At 38.7% G+C, this 21,256-nt stretch overlaps 1 protein-coding gene across 1 annotated transcript in view; it reads right to left on the reverse strand.

Annotated features, from left to right (window-relative positions):
- LOC149218718 (uncharacterized) overlaps nucleotides 1-21,256 on the reverse strand; it is a 345,217-nt gene that overhangs the window by 153,892 nt on the left and 170,069 nt on the right. Inside the window, exon 13 of the mRNA XM_089386617.1 lies at nucleotides 12,693-12,842. Coding sequence (XP_089242743.1) covers nucleotides 12,693-12,842 — 150 coding nt within the window. The remainder of the gene's footprint in view (nucleotides 1-12,692; nucleotides 12,843-21,256) is intronic.

The following is a 21,256-nucleotide window of genomic DNA, read 5'->3' on the forward strand; positions in this document are numbered from 1 at the left end:
ATAGAAGGGGGATCAAGTCATGTTTTAATCTTAGTCGTTGATTAGAGACTTAATCTTGACCGTTGAAGACTCAACAGGAAAAGTATAAAATGGAGGCTTGGGGTTCATTTGCAAACACACAGAGAGATTGACGAAATCGATTTTTTGAGGTGAGAAGTTCTCAGGAGAAAAATTGATTGGGGAGATCTTGCAACTGAGGGGCAAAGATCTTGCAATTAAGGGGCAAAGAGAATTCGAGAGAAGGACTTTCCAGAAAATACAGAACAGGGACGCAGAGAGAGCTTGCAAAGAGGCAAGGCAGTAGCCGAGAGTGCTGACACTGGGCCAGTTTGGGCCCACGCAGTCTTGACACAGAGCCAGATGGGTCAGCGTAGAGCAGAAAAGCTACCTGTTATGCAAAATCAGTAACTGTCGAAACAACAGGAACTGTCGGGAACTGCTGGAACTACCGGAACAACCAGAAGAGGCGATGCAGAGGGAAGAGAAGGTGACGCAAGGATGATGCAAAGCTAGTGCAGAAATAGTTAGGGTTAGCCAGTCTTGTGCCGGATCAGCGAGAATTCTGTCGGGTGGAGTGAGGTAAAACTCACTCAGATTTTTTGCCAGTAATTCCTCTATTCAGGATTGCTAGATGAACATCCTAGATTGTATTCAGATATTTACTGCCAATAATAAGAATCCTCAGATCTATTGCACCAGTTTTCCCACATTGGGTTTTTTCCGCAAACGATTGTCCAAAAACAAGTGTGTCAATGTAATCGTTCATATGTTGATGTTTCTCTTGTCATTTAATTTTCAGCTCTAGTTTGTGAAGTCTGCAATTGAATTTATTTTGGTATTTACTGAAGTATTGGTAAATAACTTATCATAAATAAGTAGGAGAAATAAATCAATTATTGCAGCAAATTTTCACATTGAATCACTACTTCTCCCTAACAAAATATAGATTCCCCTCTGAAGCACTACGCTGCCTCCCTATGGCACTCACTACCTCTCTGCAATACACTTAGCGCTGCTACTCTGGAGTTCGATCTACCAATAAATTCAAACTGCTAGTGGCTCAATAGTGTTCTCCAACCCCCATCGAATTTCTTCTTATAATCTCTCGCTGAGACATCAATGGCCAAGATTAAAACATAATCAGTGGCTAATATTAGCTAGAACTCAATCCATGTCTTCTTCTAGAAGATTCTCACCATGACTTAATTAATACCCTCTAATTAATTAGGCTTCCTAAGTTTAGACTTAAGAAACATTAAAAAAATGATTAATTATTTTAATTAAGTCGTCTCTAGGTGGAATTTCCAGAAACGAATTCTGGGGTTTGGAGAATACATGTATTCTAGCCTCTCCACCAAATTTCGTGGCTAGAACACATTTGATGCGACAAAAACTAACACTCCCTCTTAGCGAGGAATGTGTTCTAGCACTACAACCCACTGAAGTAACAATCTGTCTTTGCATCATCTCCTATCACGATATTGATATCTGGCTGTTGTTGCCCACCAATTACTGCGCAACTCTTATATACGCTGCATCTACGCTGCTACTAGCCCTGCTGAACTGCTGCCAACACTGCATCTGCACTGCAACTCCCTCTCCATCTGCTGCTACTGAAACTACAGCAACTGCAACTAAGAAGCATTCAAAATACTAAACCAATTGTGATCAATATGATGCATCTGTCCCCCAAGTCCTGACTACTGCTAGATTCTGCATTGTCACTAAAGCCTTTGTGCTGTTGTTGACTCTTCTTTGTGCCAACCGCACTGCTTCCAACTCTGCACTACGCTTCCCAGTGTCTGACCGCTACTAGTTACTGCATATGTCACTATGGCATTTGATTGCACCATCTGCCACTGATCCATCTTGCTACTACATGCTATGGCCTCCCTTAAAAGCGAGGAATTGATTCATGAGGCGGACCTCCTCAAGAATCCTGCCCAACCTGTAGCTCTCTGGGGCTACAAAACCAAATCACCCCACCTCACTTCTAGAGGTATATCGGTGATCATGGCAAACTCTTCCTCCAATCTGGAGGACAACCTGTCGATCTCTGTGGATGCAGCCTGTTGATCTTGCTTCACCTATTTGTCCTTTCTGAGAGGACATTAAGTGTTGTAGAGGCCGAGCTCACCACATCTGACGCATTTGACCTTGGAAAGGTCCTTCTTCCTCATGTGTTGCTCCTGTTGCCCCTTTGATGTGAGGGCCACATCCTCCACATCCTTCACTTTCTTCGTCCCGCTGCTGCTACTTCCACTGATGGTGCTCTTCACCAAATCTCACCTCATCTCCTCCTGCTGCAAATCAGCCCACATTCGATCCCAATCTGGCAACTTTTCTCTGCCCAAAATACTCTGGACGAAGACCTGCCATTCTTTGGAAATGTTGTTTAGAGCTAACTGCACCAATTCCGTAGCCTAGGACGCTGACCCTACTACAGAAAGTTGGTCTCGGATATCCTGCAGCGTAGTGAGGAAGGGGTTTATGCGCTCCCCTTTCTGCATCCTCGTCCATCTCAACGTCTCCTCAAGATACATCTTTCGCTACTCAGAAGATCCCTCATATAGCATAGCAAGAGCCTCCCACATCTGTCAGGTAGTTTCTTTTCCAACTATGTGAGACACCACGTGATCTCGAGCCCCACGAGAATGAACCTCTTTGCCTTTGCCATCTCCTTGTAGGCCTCTAGCGGATCTGCATCTGCAGGTATAGCTACGACGCTATCGATGTAAGTTTTAGAGATCGTATTCATCAAGAAGACAGGAAATTCTTGCCTTCCAAATCATATAGTTGGAGGCTCCCTCCAACCAATCCTGATCTCTCAATCGAATTCCTCCTCTTCTCCTTTGCGCAGCTGCTGACTAGCTCTATGCACTCCCTGCCAGAGTGGGTAAATCTGCTCACAACTACTGCTGCTCTGCCAGGAAAAATCAAACTTTTGGGCTAGAAGTCCCCTGAGAAAAGAATTCCCTTAGTGTGTGCTCTTTCTTCCTCCTGACGCTATTTTTCACTAGCTAACTGCTGCAAAATAACTGCATCCCAGCTGAAGATCTGCCCTTCAAGGAAAAAATTGTTTCTCCCTTTGCCTTTGGTAATCTTTGATCTAGAAATTTTATTCTCTGTCAACTCCCTCAAAGAAATAAACATTCCTCAAAAACTGACCCTCCTGGCCAAGGGACTTTGTTGCCTCCGAGGGTTTCGAATTGCTGCCTACGCAGAGCTTCGAAATTCCTCTTCCCTTCTGCAACTGAGCTCTCCAGCTTCTATATGTCCTTTGATAACATGTAAAAATTCCATGGCCCGAAATCCTACTACAGCAACTAATTTTCTTCTATTTGTTAAATAATCTTAACAAATGATTTACTGTGTTCTACTGTAAATATCCAAACTATTACATTGCAGCCTTCACAAAATAAATACTGCAGAAGAAATAAACATTGGAAGAATAGATGCACACATACACAAATACACAGATATTTTTGGACTAAGTCCCCAGAGAAACCCAACTCGGGAAAACCGGTGCAGCAGTAGAGGGTTTTAAGTATTATGCAGTAGTAAATCTGAGTACAAAACTATGGATGCTCAAATCTAGCAATCCATACAAAGAAATGACTAACAGAAAGTCCAGTGAGAAAAATCTCACTCCCACTGGCGATCCGACACTGACCTTGGCTCAAGACGAGTTTCTCTTTGTTGCCTCTACGCGGTCCCTGCATCAGCCGACGCAGTACTGCATCCCACAACTCTAAACTGCCTCTCGCTATCTGATCACTGGTTGCCCGAAAGATGGACTCTCCTAGCCTCCGGGCTCCCACTCGGTCTTCTGGCACTAAATCACTGCTTCTCCCCAGCAAAATACTGATTCCCCTCTAAAGCACTGCACCTGCTCTGTGCTGCCTCTTTGTGGCACTCACTGCCTTTCTGCAATGCATTCATCGGATCAGGAAAATTTCCCTCCTACCTTACTATCCCTGCCCCTCTCTCACTGCTTTGAGCTCACTAGCTCTCTCTTCGGCAACTTAGTGCTGCCACTTTGGAGTTCGATCTACCAGTAAATTAAAATTGCTAGTGGATCACTTGTGTTCTCCAACCCCCAGCGAATTTCCTCTTATAATCTCTCGTTGAGACATCAACGGCCAACATTAAAACAATTTATGGCTAATATTAACTAGAACTTGATCCATGTCTTCTTTTAGAAGATTCTCACCATGACTTAATTAATACCCTTTAATTAATTAGATTTCCTAAGTTCAGACTTAGAATACATTAAAAAAACAATTAATTATTAATTAAGTCATCTCTAGGTGGAATTTCCATAAACGATTTCTGGGTTTTGGAGAATACATGTATTCTAGCTATAGTATTCAAAACCGATCTTGCTAACCGGTTACCGGTCTAACTGGCCAGTTAGCGAGCCCACCGGTCGAAACCGGCCAAAAAACCCGATCAGGTCACCCATTTTGCGTTTTTTGCAATAAACTGGTCCTAATGGGCTAGTTTAGGAAAGAACCGGCCGGTTTGCCATCCTAAACTAGCCGGTTAGGGCGTGCCCACCGTCAATTAAATTTTTATTTTTAAGTGACTAATATAAAGCTTTATGTCTCAATTTCCAAGGAAGTTGATGACTGAATTCTCTGTGAGAGAGTGGATTAAGATGAGCTAATTCTGATGCATTAGAAGTGATAACAGAATCTTCCTCTGATAATGAAACAACAGGAGCAATCAATTCCAACATACGCTGGTTGCTTTGTATTTTAAGATACTTGATATTCTTTTGTACATGGAGTAATTGTTTGAGTGCACAGAAACAAGAAAACTACAGTCATTGGTCTTCAAGGGCTCTCAATCTTTCCTCACAGACTTTGCTAAACACTTCCCTAGCAGAATTCTTACTTGAAATATATACAATCTGACACCTTTTGAAGAAACAAAATGCCACCTAATCATCAATATCATAGCCACCTGTTGATTTTAATCCACATAAACAATGCACAATATGATATATAGCACTACACTAAAATTAAAATACAATGTTTAATGGAGAGCTGAGATGATACATCCCACTAACAAATTTACACAGGATGCTACTCTGGTCTCCAACAAAGAAAGGAAATATGTCTTCACAACTCTTTGTTCATGGTGCAACTTGAAAAGTTAGGAGGTGGTTGACACCTTGGAACGTAGAATTTGTGGAACAGAAAATCTCCCATACATCCAAGGAGCCTTGGCGCATGTTCAAGGAATTTCTGCTCTCCTTGCCCATTTTACCCTCCAATACATGACTTAAACAAAAGGAATGCCCTTTTAAAACATCGAAATAAGAAAATAAATTGACCAAATGAACTTACCCTTTAAGTTGTTTCTGGACTTTATAGGCCATTTAGAGCCTCATTGCTTATGTATTTTGCTATTTTGTCGATGATATGTATTGCACTCGGTGCCATTTTGATATATTCACCTTTACATGGTATATAAATGAGCAAGCTTTGCATATTTTGTCTCTATTGGCTTGGAATCATGGTTTTACATCTTAAAAATAGTTTTGTTTCATTAAAAATTAATTATTTAATGTATTTTTTTAAAACCGGTTCGTTTAGACCAAACCAGTCCTAGTTAGACCGGTTCCGGTCGGTAAACCGGTTCATTAGATGGACTGGTTCGGTCACCGGTTCCGGTTTTAAAAACAATGATTCTAGCCTCTCCACCAAATTTTGTGGCTAGAACACATCCAATGCTACAAAAACTAATAGGTGACACCCACAATATCCAAAAATGGCAAAAATTCACTGAAAACTAAAAACTTCAAAATTTTGATCCTAATTAAAAATGTAGTTTAGAAATTTCAGATCTGGGATTTTTAGTTATGCAGAGAATTCCAATCAACGGAAAATCAAATCTAAGCCAAGTCCAAGATGCCTAAGAGCCCAAAATTCATGAAAATCAAGATTTAACAATTTGACCAATTTTGACCATTTAGTATGTGATTTTAGGGCTTAATTCTTACTGATTCAATTGTTGTAATTGAATAGAGATAAAACTACGGTTTAGAGGTCAAAACCTAGGCCCGAGGCCATGAAGATCCCTTGCTAAAAATTTGATGAAATTTTGGGATCAAGTTGCCACTTGAAAAATAGAATTTTCGAGCCTCAAAACGTGCAAAACCACCAAGTATTTAGTGTTGAAAATCAAAAGAGGGTTTTAGGGCACATTAGGGCAAACGAGGGCAACAAAAGGCAACACTAGGCCAAGGAAGGCTAGCATTTGGGGATAAGGAAGCTAGAAAGGTAGATCGAGGGTCAACAAGGCTAGAGGATGCCACAAGAAGAGAACATTGAAGGAGGAGGATCCTCAAAGGCTTGATGTTGGGGTTTATGAGGTAAATTAGGGCCAAAAAGAGGACAACCTATCCAAAGGGAAACCATTTGGGCTAGAAGACAGCATCCATGTGGCCTAGGGCCCAAGGCTAGGCCTTTTAAGGCCCTTAAGCCCTAATGTTAGGCTGGGAAAGGGAGGTCGAGGCCTCTTGAGGCTATGGCCTGCCCTAAAGGGCTTAAAAAAGATGACGCAAAAGCTCTGGAGGCTAATGCAGGCCAAGGAGGGGAGACGTTGGCCCTAGAAGCACTGGATCTGGGCCCGGGAGGCTTGAAAAAGTGAAACCCTTATCTCAAAAAAAAAAAATCCTCCTTTGGATCTAAACTTTGCCTAAAAATCTTCAATGAATGGCCCTGAAAAATTGTCTAGAGACTAAATCTTACCCTCAAGGGACTAGATCTAGCTCTTCTTTCACTTGATACCTCAATCCAACCTGCAAAAAATAAAAATACAACACCCAAACCCCAAATATATAGAAAATAAATATAAAAAACCACAACTTAAGTTAGAAAAATAATTTACAATTAAAATTACAAAATTATTTTACAAATTATAAAAGGGTTTTAAATGAATTTTGAGAAAATATTTTTTATAATATTTTTCCTTTGATGAATGACTAAAAATGTTTCAGAAACTTTATGCTCATTATAGCCTTAGCGAAGATTTATTCCACCATATAAAAACTAAGGATCCAAGCAAAATGATCATTTCCCACAGTGTGTGAACTTGGAGACCCAGGATTGAGTAAGGTGCACCCCATACCACAACATAGATAGGAAGCCTGTAGTCAATACATACCACAGATCAACGAACAAGAACACCTCAAGTTGCACCCCAAAGTATTTTATTATAGCAAAAAATTAGTTCCCAATGGGACAATAGTTTACAAAAATGCTCCAACAGTAATATTCTAGCCATAAATCAAGATGTTAGAAACTCAAATGACTCTCAAGTTGTAGATAAATCCTCCAAATGAAAAAATAACAACTAGTTTCTTTGATCCTCGTCAAAATAATCTTGGTCGTTGATAAACACTTCAAAATCTTTTAATATTGGCCCTTGATTTTATATTTTTGAGGATTTTTCGTATTTATCACTTAATTCCATTTTAATTAGCTCAAAAGAGTCCAAATTTTCTTGAAATATACAATATTCCCTTAGTGGAAGACCTTTGAAAATCAACTCTTTTAAGACCCTCGAATTTTTCCATTTGGAGAATTTATTTTCTTAAGACAATTTAAATTTGACTCTAATTAATTAATTAATTTTCTAGCTTAGGATTTAATTTTATTTTGCCAAAAAAATTAATTAATTTACACATGAAGGGATTTAATATTTTTCCGACCCTCTAATACATAATATTTTACATTTACAAGACTCGAAGAGGGATTACACATTTGGCTTAGACCCTCAAGGCACCTAACCCATCTGCAACACAATATGATCTAGTAAACCAAGTGATTTGTAATAAAATAATTAAGCCAACTAGCTTAAATTATTCCCAAACCACTTTTACATCAGACTCTACTAAAAACACTAAGACTCATCTAATAATTCGACAATAAACTTCACCCTAGCTTTGGGGTTTAAGCTAGAGGGAAAAAAACCCTTCTGATTAGCCACGTCTAGAAACACAAGTAATCAGTGAGGTTAAAAAATCTCTTAGGATGGAATTTGTCATCAAAGTTATAGGCTTACCTAGGTTGTTACATAAACTCAAGGTTTTACTAGGATCATTTACATTACATAACTTGCAGAATGGGATAACCATGACACATGGATTGTTGATATGTGATCCAATCTTTGTTGAAAAAAATTGGTACTCCCGCATTCCTGGAACATTGACAATTTGAGTGCAACAAACCTTAAGTAGACTCTTCTCTTGACAAAGTATGATTTGGTGACCACAAAAACTTTTGTGACATGAGGTAAATTTTAACCTTTACTGAGTTTCGCCTTTTTCTTTTAATGAACACGGCCTTGACTAGCTAATTAGGTTTTCAAAACGATGCTCGGCTCCTCCTTTTGTTATCGGTGTTGAGTTCTGAACTGCAACCCTAATTGCAGAGGTACATAATCATGCCCAGATTTGATTCTCCTTTTGTAACTTGGATTTCCTTCAAGGAGCTCAGTTTAGATTAATTAGTACTTTTACTCTTTGAATTGTGATCTTCTAGCTACCTTGATTCACTGACCTTAGCTCTAATACCATGTTGAGATATCTAGGGTAGCATATAGTTTAGGTTTCTTATCTAATTTCTCTTAATCTTTGACAAGTTCTTGTGATTAATATATTAGTTCTTCATTATTATTATTGTTATTATGCATTGTTCATCATCAAGACAAATGCCAAACAAGAAGATCACAAAGACAACAAGAGAACACTATATGTAGGCTCACAGCCGGGGCAAAACCCCTCTTCTAGTGGAAAACCCAAAATTCTTCTTCTCTTCTTTAGAATCAAATCAAAATGAGACATCCTTTTTCTGAAGCACCAAGGCTGCCTTCCATGAGCAAGTCAAACTTCCAAAGATTAAGTCAAGAAGAATATCATCTAGGATCTCGGCCTTCTCCTTCCTCTTTTGCAATTCTCGGACTAGGGTCTTTATTTGCATCTTCGGCCCCTACAACCCTCATCTGCACTTTCAAATCCTGTAATCTAGCCCGTGTGACCGAAGAAGATGTTGATTTGTGGTAGCATCAGATGTGCTCTAGCCATTAAAATTGGTGGAGAGGCTAAAGCACATGAGATCTCCAAGACCCATAAATAGTTTGGGGAAGTTTCACCCAGTTAGAGACATATTAAAATAATTAATATTTTTAATAGGGTTCCTAAGTCTAAACTTAGGAAAATTAAAATATTAATGGGTATTAATATAAAACTGGGTGAGAAGGTTCTAAATGACATGGATCAAGCCAAATCTAATCTTAGTTGTTGATTAGAGAATTAATCTCGGTCGTTGAAGACTCAACGGGAAAAGTATAAAAGGAGGTTTGAGGGTCAATTAGAGATGCACCAAGATTGATCAATCAGTTCGATTTTTTGGAGCAAGGTTTGCTGAGAAAATTCGAACAAGTGATCTGAGTTGCAATGAGTACATAGCAGAGAGGCAGAGATAGTACCAGAGCGCCAACGTAGTGATTGAGGAGGCTACGCAGAGGTAGCAGGAGCCACACAGACGCAGCTAGAGACTGCGCAGAGGATGAGGGGCCTGCGTGGGTGACACAGAAGGCTAGAGAGCTGATGCAGAGAGGCAGAGGGCTGATGCAGGGGGTTTCAGAGCTACGCTGAGGCTAGCAAGGCTGACGCAAAACCTTGGAGAAGCGCCGGAAGGATTTTTGTGGGGCAGACTACTACTGAGAAGCTGAATATCTGTTTCTGAGAAGAGGTATTACTGCCGTGTAGAAATCTCTTTTGGGTGAGCCAGTTTAGCACCCTAGTTGTACTCAAGAAAGCTAGTTAATAATAAAACCCTCAGAACTGTTGCACCGGTTTTCCCGCATTGGGTTTTTTCCGGGGACAATTGTCCAAAAATAACAGTGTCCCTTATGTGTTTGTCTATTATTTCAGTTGATGATCTGTATATGACTTGAGACTGTATTTGTGTTTATTTTCAGTATTTATATGGATAAATAACTTGCTAGGGAATAAACAAGTAGGTGAAATAAACCAAATAATGCAGTAGGAATTTATGACCTGTCAGACTTAGAAATTTCAATAGACGACAAAAGTCTTGGCTTCCTAAAGAAAAAATAAGGGTCTCCTCTTCTTTGCTCAAGATTTGTCCCTCTTTCTTTGATTCTTAATATTTTCTTCCTAGCTTATGAATTACAGATCGAATTCCATTGTGTATGTCTCTATATCAAGTCGAATGATTGGCTATTAATAGTGGTTTGAAGCTCCAATTGAGGCCGACTTGTAGAGTAGGATAGGCTGACTTGGTGGAGGAAAATAACATGACCAAAATACATAGAATAAATTGCTTTCTTTGATACAATGAACCTGATAAGGGTCTTATACATCACGACATTGACTTTAACACACGACACAAACCCTAGAGCACTCAATGGGTTCTTTTGACCTAGAGACAAAATAAATATATCATGAAACCCATGCTAATAAATAAATTTTCTTTTATAAATAATTTTTCTTTTTCTTGCTTTTTGACAACTGCATTATATCATGACTCAAATACAATTATGAAGACCGATACTAGTTACATTTCTCAACACACGGTTCAGCGCAAAGTTCCATGGGACAGAATCATGAATCCATGCATGGTTCTATGGGATGGAATCATGAATCCATGCATGGTTTTGTGGGACGCAATCATATATTCATGCATGGTTCCGGCATGATTTTCAAGCATTCCCAAAGGAACATGCATAGTTCCACAGGGCCAACATTTTTTTATTTTTTACATTTTTGCCTCAACCAAGGTTTAGGTGGGCCTTAGGGTGAGTTATTGGTGACTTAGGGAGAGGAATAATGAGGTTAAAAGGCCTCTACCCCATCTCTTTTCCTCAATCTTACATCATTGGCTTGAGCTTGGAGAAGAGATGAGAACAGAACAAAGGACAGAGCAGGTTTTTGAGAGCAAATTTGTGAGACGCTGGAAGAGAGAGCAAAGGAGAGTTTGGAGTGAAGATCTAACTGGTTTTATTTGAAGATCTAACTAAGTTGGTTCCAGGGAAAGCTTCAGTTCCAGGAGCATCATTATTTGCCGGAAGGGCCGAAATCTCTAAGCACCCTAGAGGCCAAATTATTCCAGGCTGGTACATCTTCAAGAGGACCAAATTAGTTGCTACCAAAGGGTGCCAAAAATCCTCCCCAAACAAGTTGAAATCTGAAAATAAATATTGGCCAATAGCAGGGTCGAATTCCAAGTGCCAAAGGGACAAGTTTTGGTGGAAGCTTCAAGCATATCGTAGAGGCCAAGTTGGGGTTTTTTTGAGCAATTCACTGAGCTTGCCAGACTTGGTAAATTCCAGATTCCTTGCTCAGAGAGGCAGGGCCGAGTTCTCCATAATTTCATTGTCATTGGGACTGAATTTCTGAAAATTAAGAGGGTCGAGTTCTGTAGGGTATCAGCTTCTTGTTCTCTGAGATATTCTCCAGCAAATAAGAATTCTTCCTCATGAGATTACCCATCAAATGCATCTGAAGTTACACTGTCATTCTGGGAGGAACACACACTTGGTGATCTCAGAAGTTCCACACCAATACAAGCAATTTATGGGCTGAAATTCTCCTTGATCAAAGGGCCGAATTCAATTGCACTAAGAGACCGAGTTTCCTAAGAGTCAATCTCTGTTTAGGGCTGTGTATTTACTGGTGTTTCCTCCTCCTAATCAGTTTGTCGAATTCATCAAGTTCTGGAGCACATTCAGACCATTTCTCTGAGACTGATTTCTTGCAATAAATCCTTGGCACAACAGTCATTTCCTAAAGTAGATCAAGTGCTATAGCAGACTTTAATTTGGAAGCCAAAGTATATTGTCCAGAAGGCTGAATTGACTCTATATGTACTGAAGTATACTCTCCAAGCATTGCAATATCAAATATTTGCCTTGTATCAGCTGAAGCAAGTTCCAGGTTCTCAGTTTTCATTGTAATCATCGAAAACCATTCTCAAATATCGTTCAGATTTTCCCCAGATACTGACTGGTGTTATTTATCTTCTCTTGTTCATGAAATGTTTGATGAAAGTCTGAATTAAGTTGCTGAAAGTGTTTTCCCAGAATTTGCGTGTTAACTGTTTGTAGAAAGGCGTCAAATAAAAGTTCATTTTTTTTGGAAACATTTGCTTGAATTTCTAATTGGTACATTACATTCTCTCTCCACAAAATAATTTGAATTGATTTGGAAAAAATCTATATATATTATTTTACGAAATATCTATTTGAATACTTCAAGAGTCAAGACCAGCCAGCATTTTAATGGTGAATATCTAGCCTTATTTGATAGACATTGCACACACAAAGCATTGTGCTCTTTGGAATATTCTTCCAAAGGTGTGCTTCAATGTTAAGTGTCTACAGAAAAATATTATACAAGGATGGAATGAGTAGACTTGGTGCAGTGAGGAATGGATGATTGTACATGGTTTTCAATTATATGAATAGGCAATATAAAGGAAGATAATTGTATTTTTTCTTGAAGTCATAGACATGATGCATCGGCGGATTGTTACCATCAACAAAAAAATTACTGGGCGAGTGTTACTAAAAAATGCCAAATTATGTTCTTAAACAAAATGATATGCATGCAGCACTTACTAAGGTGCAAACGGAAGATTATAAATATCTTCTACCTTTTGATCTAGAAATCCATCAGCATTTTCTTGAAATCGTCTCTCAAGCTCAACCAGCTCATGCTGTAATTGTTCAAATCGCCTAATCTCATTTGAAACTGTTGCTGCATCCTCTACTATTGGAATAGTCTGCTCTAATGCCCCATCTTCCTATAAACATGCAAATTTTGGAAATATTAATTAAATTTGTATTTCTTATGAAGCAAATCCACAACAAAATTCTCTAGTTAATGAAAGGGAAATTGTGGATATAATTAATTTAGTATTTGCAACTGTATTTGATATCATAAATTCTTATACTTCCAAAACCATCTGATTTGGTGTGAGCAACAATCAGCTTGTATAAAGAGCGATATCTAGAGCAACTAACAATAGTAAAATTACCTGTCTCAAACATTCACTTTCTGCAATGGCTGAACCTTGAGAGAAGCACGAAGGTATGCATTTTTTTTAATTGATAGCAATGGAAAAAATTGAGGGCCACAGTGAAATAACAATTCCTACCATTGAAAAGATTAACTAATGAGAAAAAAATAAGTATGCCTGTTGTTTGATTACTTCTCCATTATGAAAATTTAAGTGATATTACTACCAAAACCTTCCAGCTATAGGAGTGTTGACCATGTACATGACAACAGTTCCAAGAAGCAGAGTACAGAGTAGTGGATAAAAAAATTGAGTCAGTATCATCATTGTAATCCCAAGTTCTGCAGTTTTATTGTATAAATGATTCTAGTATGACTATTAAGCCATCTAACAACACCTAGGTAAGCCTTTCATTCTTAGCGAAGGGTTTCACTCTAGGGAGTTTTTTTAACCTCCCTACATTATTTGTGTTTCTAAATACAAATATTTAGTAGATTTTTTCTCCCAAGCATCCCCCAAAGCTAGGGTGGAATCTTCTACTAAGGTCCTAGGTGAGTCCTAGTGTTATTGAGTCTATCTATTTTTATCATATTAAATCATGTGTCTTGTGTCGCAGAATTTAGTTGAGTCTAAGGGGTTGTCTATTGTAAAAGTCTCATTCTATTGTAAAACCTTATGTAAAATTATTTTGGTGAATGGTTACACATAGTTAGACACCATTGTCAAAAATATCTTAGAGGGTGAAAAAATATGTGTGATCCCCTCTTAAGTCTTTTATTTAATTTTCTGGCAAAAATAAAAATTAATTAGCCAGAAATTGTCAAAAAGATAAAATAAGAGGAAAAATTAATTTCTCTCCAAGTGGAAAAATTATCAAAAAATTATTGAGGCTATTTTTCAAAGGGAAAAATTCAAGTCAAAATTAAAAGCCTCATTTCCAAGGCAGAATGTCCCAATACAGAAATTTGTTGGACCAGGAAGACTTTTCCCACCAGATTGATTTTTTTGGACCAGAGGAATAATTATTTAGCACAAGTAACGACAATTTTATTTTTGAAGATTCTCCAAAGGACCAGATGCACCTAGAAGTTTGATATTCTCAAGGGGTCGAAATTCTTGGAGATTTGTGAAGTACTTATCAAGGGACAAGATTAATTTGACGAGGATCAAGCCTCAGATCAAGTCAAACTAGCCGTTTTCCCACTTGGAGGAGTTTAGAACTCTCATTTTTTCTATATAAGGAAGCCTAAGGTTCCTCATTTGATCATGATGTATTGAACGAAAAAAATCTTTAGCATGCTATCAGTCAAGCTGTTGGATGTAATTTCTCCTTTGCAGTAATAAGATCAAAGAGTATGGGGGTTTATCTGGTGTTCCTCTTTTGCTTCTTGTGGTAATGCTATATATAATCGTGTTTTAATGTCGTACTAAATATAATTGCTACAATTATGATTTCATTTCTCAGTGGTTGGATTATCTATTTGCACAGGTATCTTCATTAGGTACTGGGTTTAGTAAAGCATTTTAGCTCACTCGATCTAACAAGTGTCTCTACATCTTGAAGTTTTTAACATGTATTTGACCCCTTATGATCTAATAACATTATTTCAAGTCTGTAGAGATATTTTGATATTCATATCTTGAGCGTCAGGGGAAATCTTTGGTTGGGCCATCCAACTCCCAAGACAAGAGGCATAAAAGTCCTTTGTGTTAAATTTTCCAAGTCTTACCTAACGATTTGTGTGTAGCAACTTGGCCATGGCATAAAATTAAAAATTATTTCTCCACTCAAATTTTCTTCTAATTCAAGTGAGCAATAAAGTTAGATCCGCTTATTACAGCTTGTAATTCTTATTTGTAAATATTGCAATCAATTTTGTGAAAGTATTTTACTAACCTTTGTGTTTTATATTTCCAGTGTAAATAATTAAAGTCGTTTTATTTTCAAATTTGAAATTTATCTATAAAGAGTGGAGGATGGCTAGCCTTTTGTGACTCTGCGGGTATCATATCACTATATCAATAGGCTAATTTGAACTTTTGAGGAAGCAAGCCCTCACCTAACCTGGAATCCCTTGCGGGCAATCCCTTGTTGGAATGAAGGAACTTGGGTGGTTAGAGGTCCTGGGGAGGTGTCATTAATGAGATCGTAGCCTCTTTCCCCAACACTTCTCTCTACAACCTTGTTTGCAGATAGCTTCAAAATAATCGAGGAGAAGACTTCACTTAGAATAGGCATCTAACTAAAATTTACCAAGACCGTGCATTCCACATTTAGATTAGATCTTTCTTAGTATAGATTTTGCATCTCATTCTTTCAGCATTTGTCTATCCGATAACTTGATATATTGAATTTTATCGTGCAAATTTCAAGGCATTGGTCTATCACTGAAATTTCTTAAATAATCTAATTGTTGTGCTTATCAATCTTACTTGCCATCTAATTCAATCAAGTTGCTAGGATATTCATTTGTATCTCCTCAACTTGTTGATTCTCAGCAAGTTCATCACCATTTTTTCCTCAAGGACTACCCCCCTTAACCTACCTTAGGAGATAGCTTAAACGGAGTGGGCAAGGATTAGAGTGATAGTCCCTCCATTGAGCGTTGGGTGTACAATCCGGGTGACAACATTTTTTCGTGCCCTTGCCAGGGATATATTTTTTTGTTCCCCGTTTTCATGACATCTTTTCTTTTCATTAAGTCATCAAAATCAAAATGTGTTACTGTTTACATAGGTAGTGCAATGCCAATAGCAAATAGAAATAGCAAATACAAAACAACTACAACTACAAGTCTACAAGTATACAAGCCTCAAGGTAATAGGTAGCTCATGTAATGTCCCTTCCTAAATTATTTTGGAACAGGATTAATTTCTACATTTTGGGGCCAATTTTTGGAGGTGATGGGGGCCATTCGATTTTATTGGGAGGTTAGACTTAGTAGAAGTTATTTCAATGTGGTTAATTTGTAGGTGGGGGCCACCCACACTAGGAGAATACGCATTCCCTAGTTCGATTTACATGGAGGAGAAATCGATGGTTAAGTGAGAGACCCACGATGGAGGGAAAATGGAGGGAAAAGTGCTCCACGAAATCTATATAAGTAAGGCAACTCTCCTCATTTCAGCATATTATATTTTGACTTATTGAACTCAATCTTAGTTGCTCAAGCTGCTTAGCCAGGTTACAATGTTGTTTAGCACATGAGAGTTTCCAAGCGGAGATCTCAACCCTTGCTTTGGTGGACTTCGAGTGCTAGCCCTAGGAGGGAGTTCTTCTACATATCAGTTCGTAGCAGCAGCAAGGAGATGAGTTACAGCCGCTGTAAGTCGAGTACTAGCAACAGGGGGAGTTACAACGGTGCGGGCATTGCGTAGTCACAGCATGAGGCACTTCGGGAAGTTGGGGAGACATGAACACCATTTCATCATTTTCAAGAGTATAGAGGACAACTATAGACAAGAGGGCTATCCTACACACAGCTCTCATTTCATCACACGCAAGACTGCGTCATCTCCTCCATGACTGCTTAGTCATTAGAGTTAGACTCTTTGGGGCAACACCATCTGGGGGAGTTTGGAGCTGGGGTGCTGGGAGATCATTTGAGGAGGATTGTTGGAGTTGGGAGAGCAGAGATTGACAGGATCAGTCACAGCAACAGAATTCGAAATTGGAGGAGGGTCAATCTGTGAAGTGTTGATCTGGGGTAGCATCAGATGTGCCCTAGCCACGAAATTTGGTGGAGAGGTTAGGGCACATGAGATCTCCAATACCCAAAAAAGGTTTGGGAAGATTCTAAACAATTTAGGAGATATTAAAATAATTAATATTTTTAAGGGAGTCCCTAAGTCTAAACTTAGGGAAATTAAAATATTAATGTGGATTAATATAAAACTATGTTAGAATGGTCCAAAAGACATGGATCAAGCCAAATTTAATCTTAGCCGTTGATTAGGGACTTAATCTTGGTCATTGATATGTCAACGAGAAAAGTATAAGAGAAGGCTTGAGGGTCACTTGGAGAGTACACCAGATGATCAGTCATTCTATTCTCTAGAGCAGGGTTTGCTAAGAGAGATAGAATTAGTGATCAGAGTTGCAATTAAGGGGAAGTGAGTACAGAGAGACAGAGATAGTGTCAGGAGATCTGTTCACACCTAATCTTCAACGGTTGGGTAAACAGGAACGTGAACAGTCATCAAGAAGATGAACTGATCCGTCCATTTTATGTATATAAACAATAGTTATCTAATGAAATAATCAGTCAGTTTTTCTTCTGCCCATTCTGGAGTTACCCTGGCCTGACATGGTATCAGAGCACAGGTCCCAGGTTCTAAAAATAGTTGTAACTCCTGCCTCTGTCCTGAGCGCTGCTCAGTCCTGAGCGCTACTCTGCCCTGAGCGCTGCATCTGTCATGATTTTGATTCTCTGCGCATGAATGTGGGGGTTATACCTTGACTGGTTATACCAAGAAACTTTATTCCAGGGTGATCCTCAACGCCTCCCGGTGTCAGTAAACAAATACGTTCAATATCAAGCTTTGTGATTTCACCGGTTGCCCATTCAACTTCGAAGATGCAATCACAAATATTGTTTGGTTCATTTCTATGGAGAGACGGGCAAACCTGTCTGAGAATGGCATCGTAAAATCTCTGATCATCACCCTGTTCGTATGATGCACATATTTTCGTTCCCTCTTCCACCGTGTGGCACTTTGAATCCTGTAATTGTAGGGACGCCCGCCGAAGGTTTCTTCTCATTCATCACCGATCCGTCGGCTTCCATGATCTTTATCCGACGACGACCATCCACTCCTCTTCGCAGCAGCACATTACCCATCCAGCTCTCTTCCTATTCCTTTGTACGCTCTCCCTTTTAATCTCTGTATCACATTCCTTGTACCCTTGTTGATAATACTATTTTATACGCACACCTCTTGGCTCTTTGGGATTTATGGTTTGTGGTGACAGAGAAGCCATCGAATTCCCCACTCGTTGCGCTTCTGGACGCTCGCAGAGTTCGCTTAGGTAGCATCTCCCAACTCTTCTGTCGTTGCTTAAGTGCCTCTGCCTTAAATGCGAAGACTGCTGCCTGTTGAAGAGCCCGAAGCCCTCAAAACTTCCGTCCAGACAAAGGAGCAGTCGCAGCGGTATTAAGAGAGCACGTTGGAGCAGTTTTTGAATCATTGTTTGGTATTGTTTTAGTGCCTAATGTAACGAATCTATGGCTATTTTTTTTATAAGCTTCAGTGGTGGTAGTTGCCTGATTTGATGTGATCCCCAGCAAGAGACTCAATGTGCTGTAACAGTGAAGACTGTGAAGATTAAAACGCGCAGTATCATTCAAAAGTTTTACATATTGCGCTGCTTTCATAATAGTTTTGCATTGATATATATTGAAGTAATATATCCCTTAAGCGTTTGCATTGGTATATATCAGTGTTGATAATATCGGTATCGGGAAAATATCGGCGAGGGTCCAGAAAATATCTTATCGGCAATATCGGCAAAAATATCGGCAAAATATCGGCAAATATCGGCAAGCATAAAAAATAATTTTTTCAAATTTTTAAATATAGCCGATATTTTGCCGATATTTTCAAAATATCGCGATATTTTGCCGATATTTTCCGATATTTGCCGATATTTGCCGATATTTTCAAAACAGAAAATATCGCGATATTTTCTCGGCGATATATCGTTTTGCCGAAAATATCGCGATATCGCCGATATATCGCCGATATTATCAACAGTGGTATATATATTGAAGTGATATATCCCTTGCGCATTTTTTTCAATTGCATAATATATTGATATATTGAAGTGATATATTAATAGAATGAAGTGATATATTGAAGTGATCCATTGCGCAGTTTTCAAAACATAGTAATATTGCAGTGATATAAGAAATGTTGATGCTTCTATCAAACGTTAGAAGAAAATAAAGTGCATAAGGCTGTGGCATAAGGATTTTTTCAGCAGAAGTTTTTTTTCAACAGAAGTTTTTTTTTTAGTAGAGACATTCTTTTACAGAATGCATTCAATCATTTCTATGGTAGGAATAGTTCTCACTGGCAAGGAGAACTATCCTGAATGGTCCCGGATGGTAAAACACACCCTCATCTACAATGAGTTGTGGAAGGGAGTGTGTGTCGGAGAAGAAGACAAAGACCCTGTGCAGCCTACATCAGATAAAGAACTTGTCATTTGGAAAAACAAGAACAGCAAAGCCTATGCATTGATCGCAGCATCTGTAAATGAAGAAGTAAGTCGTCATATTTCATCCTATTCCACTGCCTTTGAAGCTTTACAAAAGCTGAAAGAACTCTATGATTCACATTCTGCACTTGAAGTTGTTCAGCTCATGATTAAACTCTTCACTCTTGAACTGAAAAATAATGATCCTCTTGCTCTTGCATCTGAAATAAAGTCTATAATGCATGATATTAAATCCACTAAGGTTGAGCTGGATATCTCTCTTATTGCCTTTCTCAAAGCACTCTATCCTACCTACTCCAATTATCTTGAGTCATTACAAGCAAATGGAAATCTTAAAGATATAACCTTTGACTCTCTTGTGAAAAAGTTTGCTGAAAGAGAGAAAGCCTTTGGAAAGAAGACAGTCCCTGAATCTTCTGAAGAGACTGTTTGCCTTTCTCATAAAGAAAAGCATCCTGCTCAAGATTCTACAAGAGGAAGAGGTGGACGAAGAGGAAGAGGAAGATACTTCAGAGGCAGGGGGGGCATACATTCTCAAGGAGAAAAGGCAGATCTGCATTGCATTCGCTGCAAACGAAATGGATCACATGATGCTTCTACATGCAAGCTACCATGGGACAAAATTGAGCAGAGAAAAAACCAGCAGAAAGGTAACACTGATGACACAGACAAAGGTAAAGCACCTGAATCCGCTCACTATATTGAGGCACAATGTAACATTGGAGTAAATGAAGATTTGCTTAATGCTTCACTTGCTTCTTCGAAAAATGATTGGTTGCTTGATTCAGGAGCAACCTGTCATATGACTCATAGGAAAGATTTTTTTGAAGATTTCACTGACAATGTTGATGGAGCAGTATGCTTTGCAGATCAGTCAAAAATCAAGCCATCAGGGCTTGGCACAATCAGGCTTAAACTGCTTGGTCTTCCAGACTTTCTTCTGGATCATGTTCTATATCTCCCACAGCTCAAGAGAAACTTGTTGTCCCTGGTCCACATCCGCCAGCAAGGTCACTCCATTCATATGTTTGATGGAAAGCTTGAGGTAAGAAAGGCATCTGACCACTCACTTGTCATGAGGGGTATAGAAGAAGAAAGACTTCTTAAACTGCAAGGAACCTCTGCTCATGCACAACATTTCTCATATATTTCTCATCATGAAGAAGGTACACTTCCGTCAAGTTTATTATGGCATGCTAGATTTGGACATTTAAACTATGATAGTCTCTGCTTGTTGAAGAAAAATGGTGTCGCTGGTTTGCCTACAATTCCTAGAAAACATAAGCAATGTGGTGCTTGCATTCTAGGAAAGCATAGCAAACAGTGTTTTCATGATTCACATTCAAGAGCACATAGGAAGCTTGAACTCATTCATTCAGATTTATGTGGTCCAATGCCTGTTCCTTCTGCAAATGGAAATAAATATATCATGACATTTATTGATGATTACACCAGAATGTGTTGGGTTTATTTATTGAAGAACAAATCTGATGCTTTTCAAACATTCAAGAATTTTCATAAGTGGATTGAAAATGATGCACAATCTCATATTGGGTCTATTCGCACTGATAATGGAAAAGAATATACATCAAATGAATTTGAAAACTATCTTCGCCAACATGGGATCAAACATCAAACAATTGTACCTTATAATCCCTAACAGAATGGTGTAGCAGAAAGAATGAATAGAACAATTTTGAATATGGTACGATCCATGCTTTTCTTCAAAAATGTAAAGATAATGTTTTGGGTTGATGCTGTTCTATGTGCTGCATATATAAAGAATAGATGTCCATCTAGTGCTATAAGAAACAAGACTCCTTATGAATTGTGGTATGGACATGTTCATTCGGTAAAACATCTCAGGATTTTTGGTTCCACCTGTTGTGCTTTAATACCAAAGGTACATAGAAACAAACTTGGTGCTAGAAGTCGTAAGTGTATCTTCCTGGGGTATTCAAACACCTCTAAAGCATAA

This window comes from Pinus tabuliformis, chromosome Q (genome assembly GCF_031772625.1).
Source record: "Pinus tabuliformis cultivar Carrire ecotype Pingquan chromosome Q, CPIR1, whole genome shotgun sequence".
Classification (NCBI taxonomy): Eukaryota; Viridiplantae; Streptophyta; class Pinopsida; order Pinales; family Pinaceae; genus Pinus; species Pinus tabuliformis.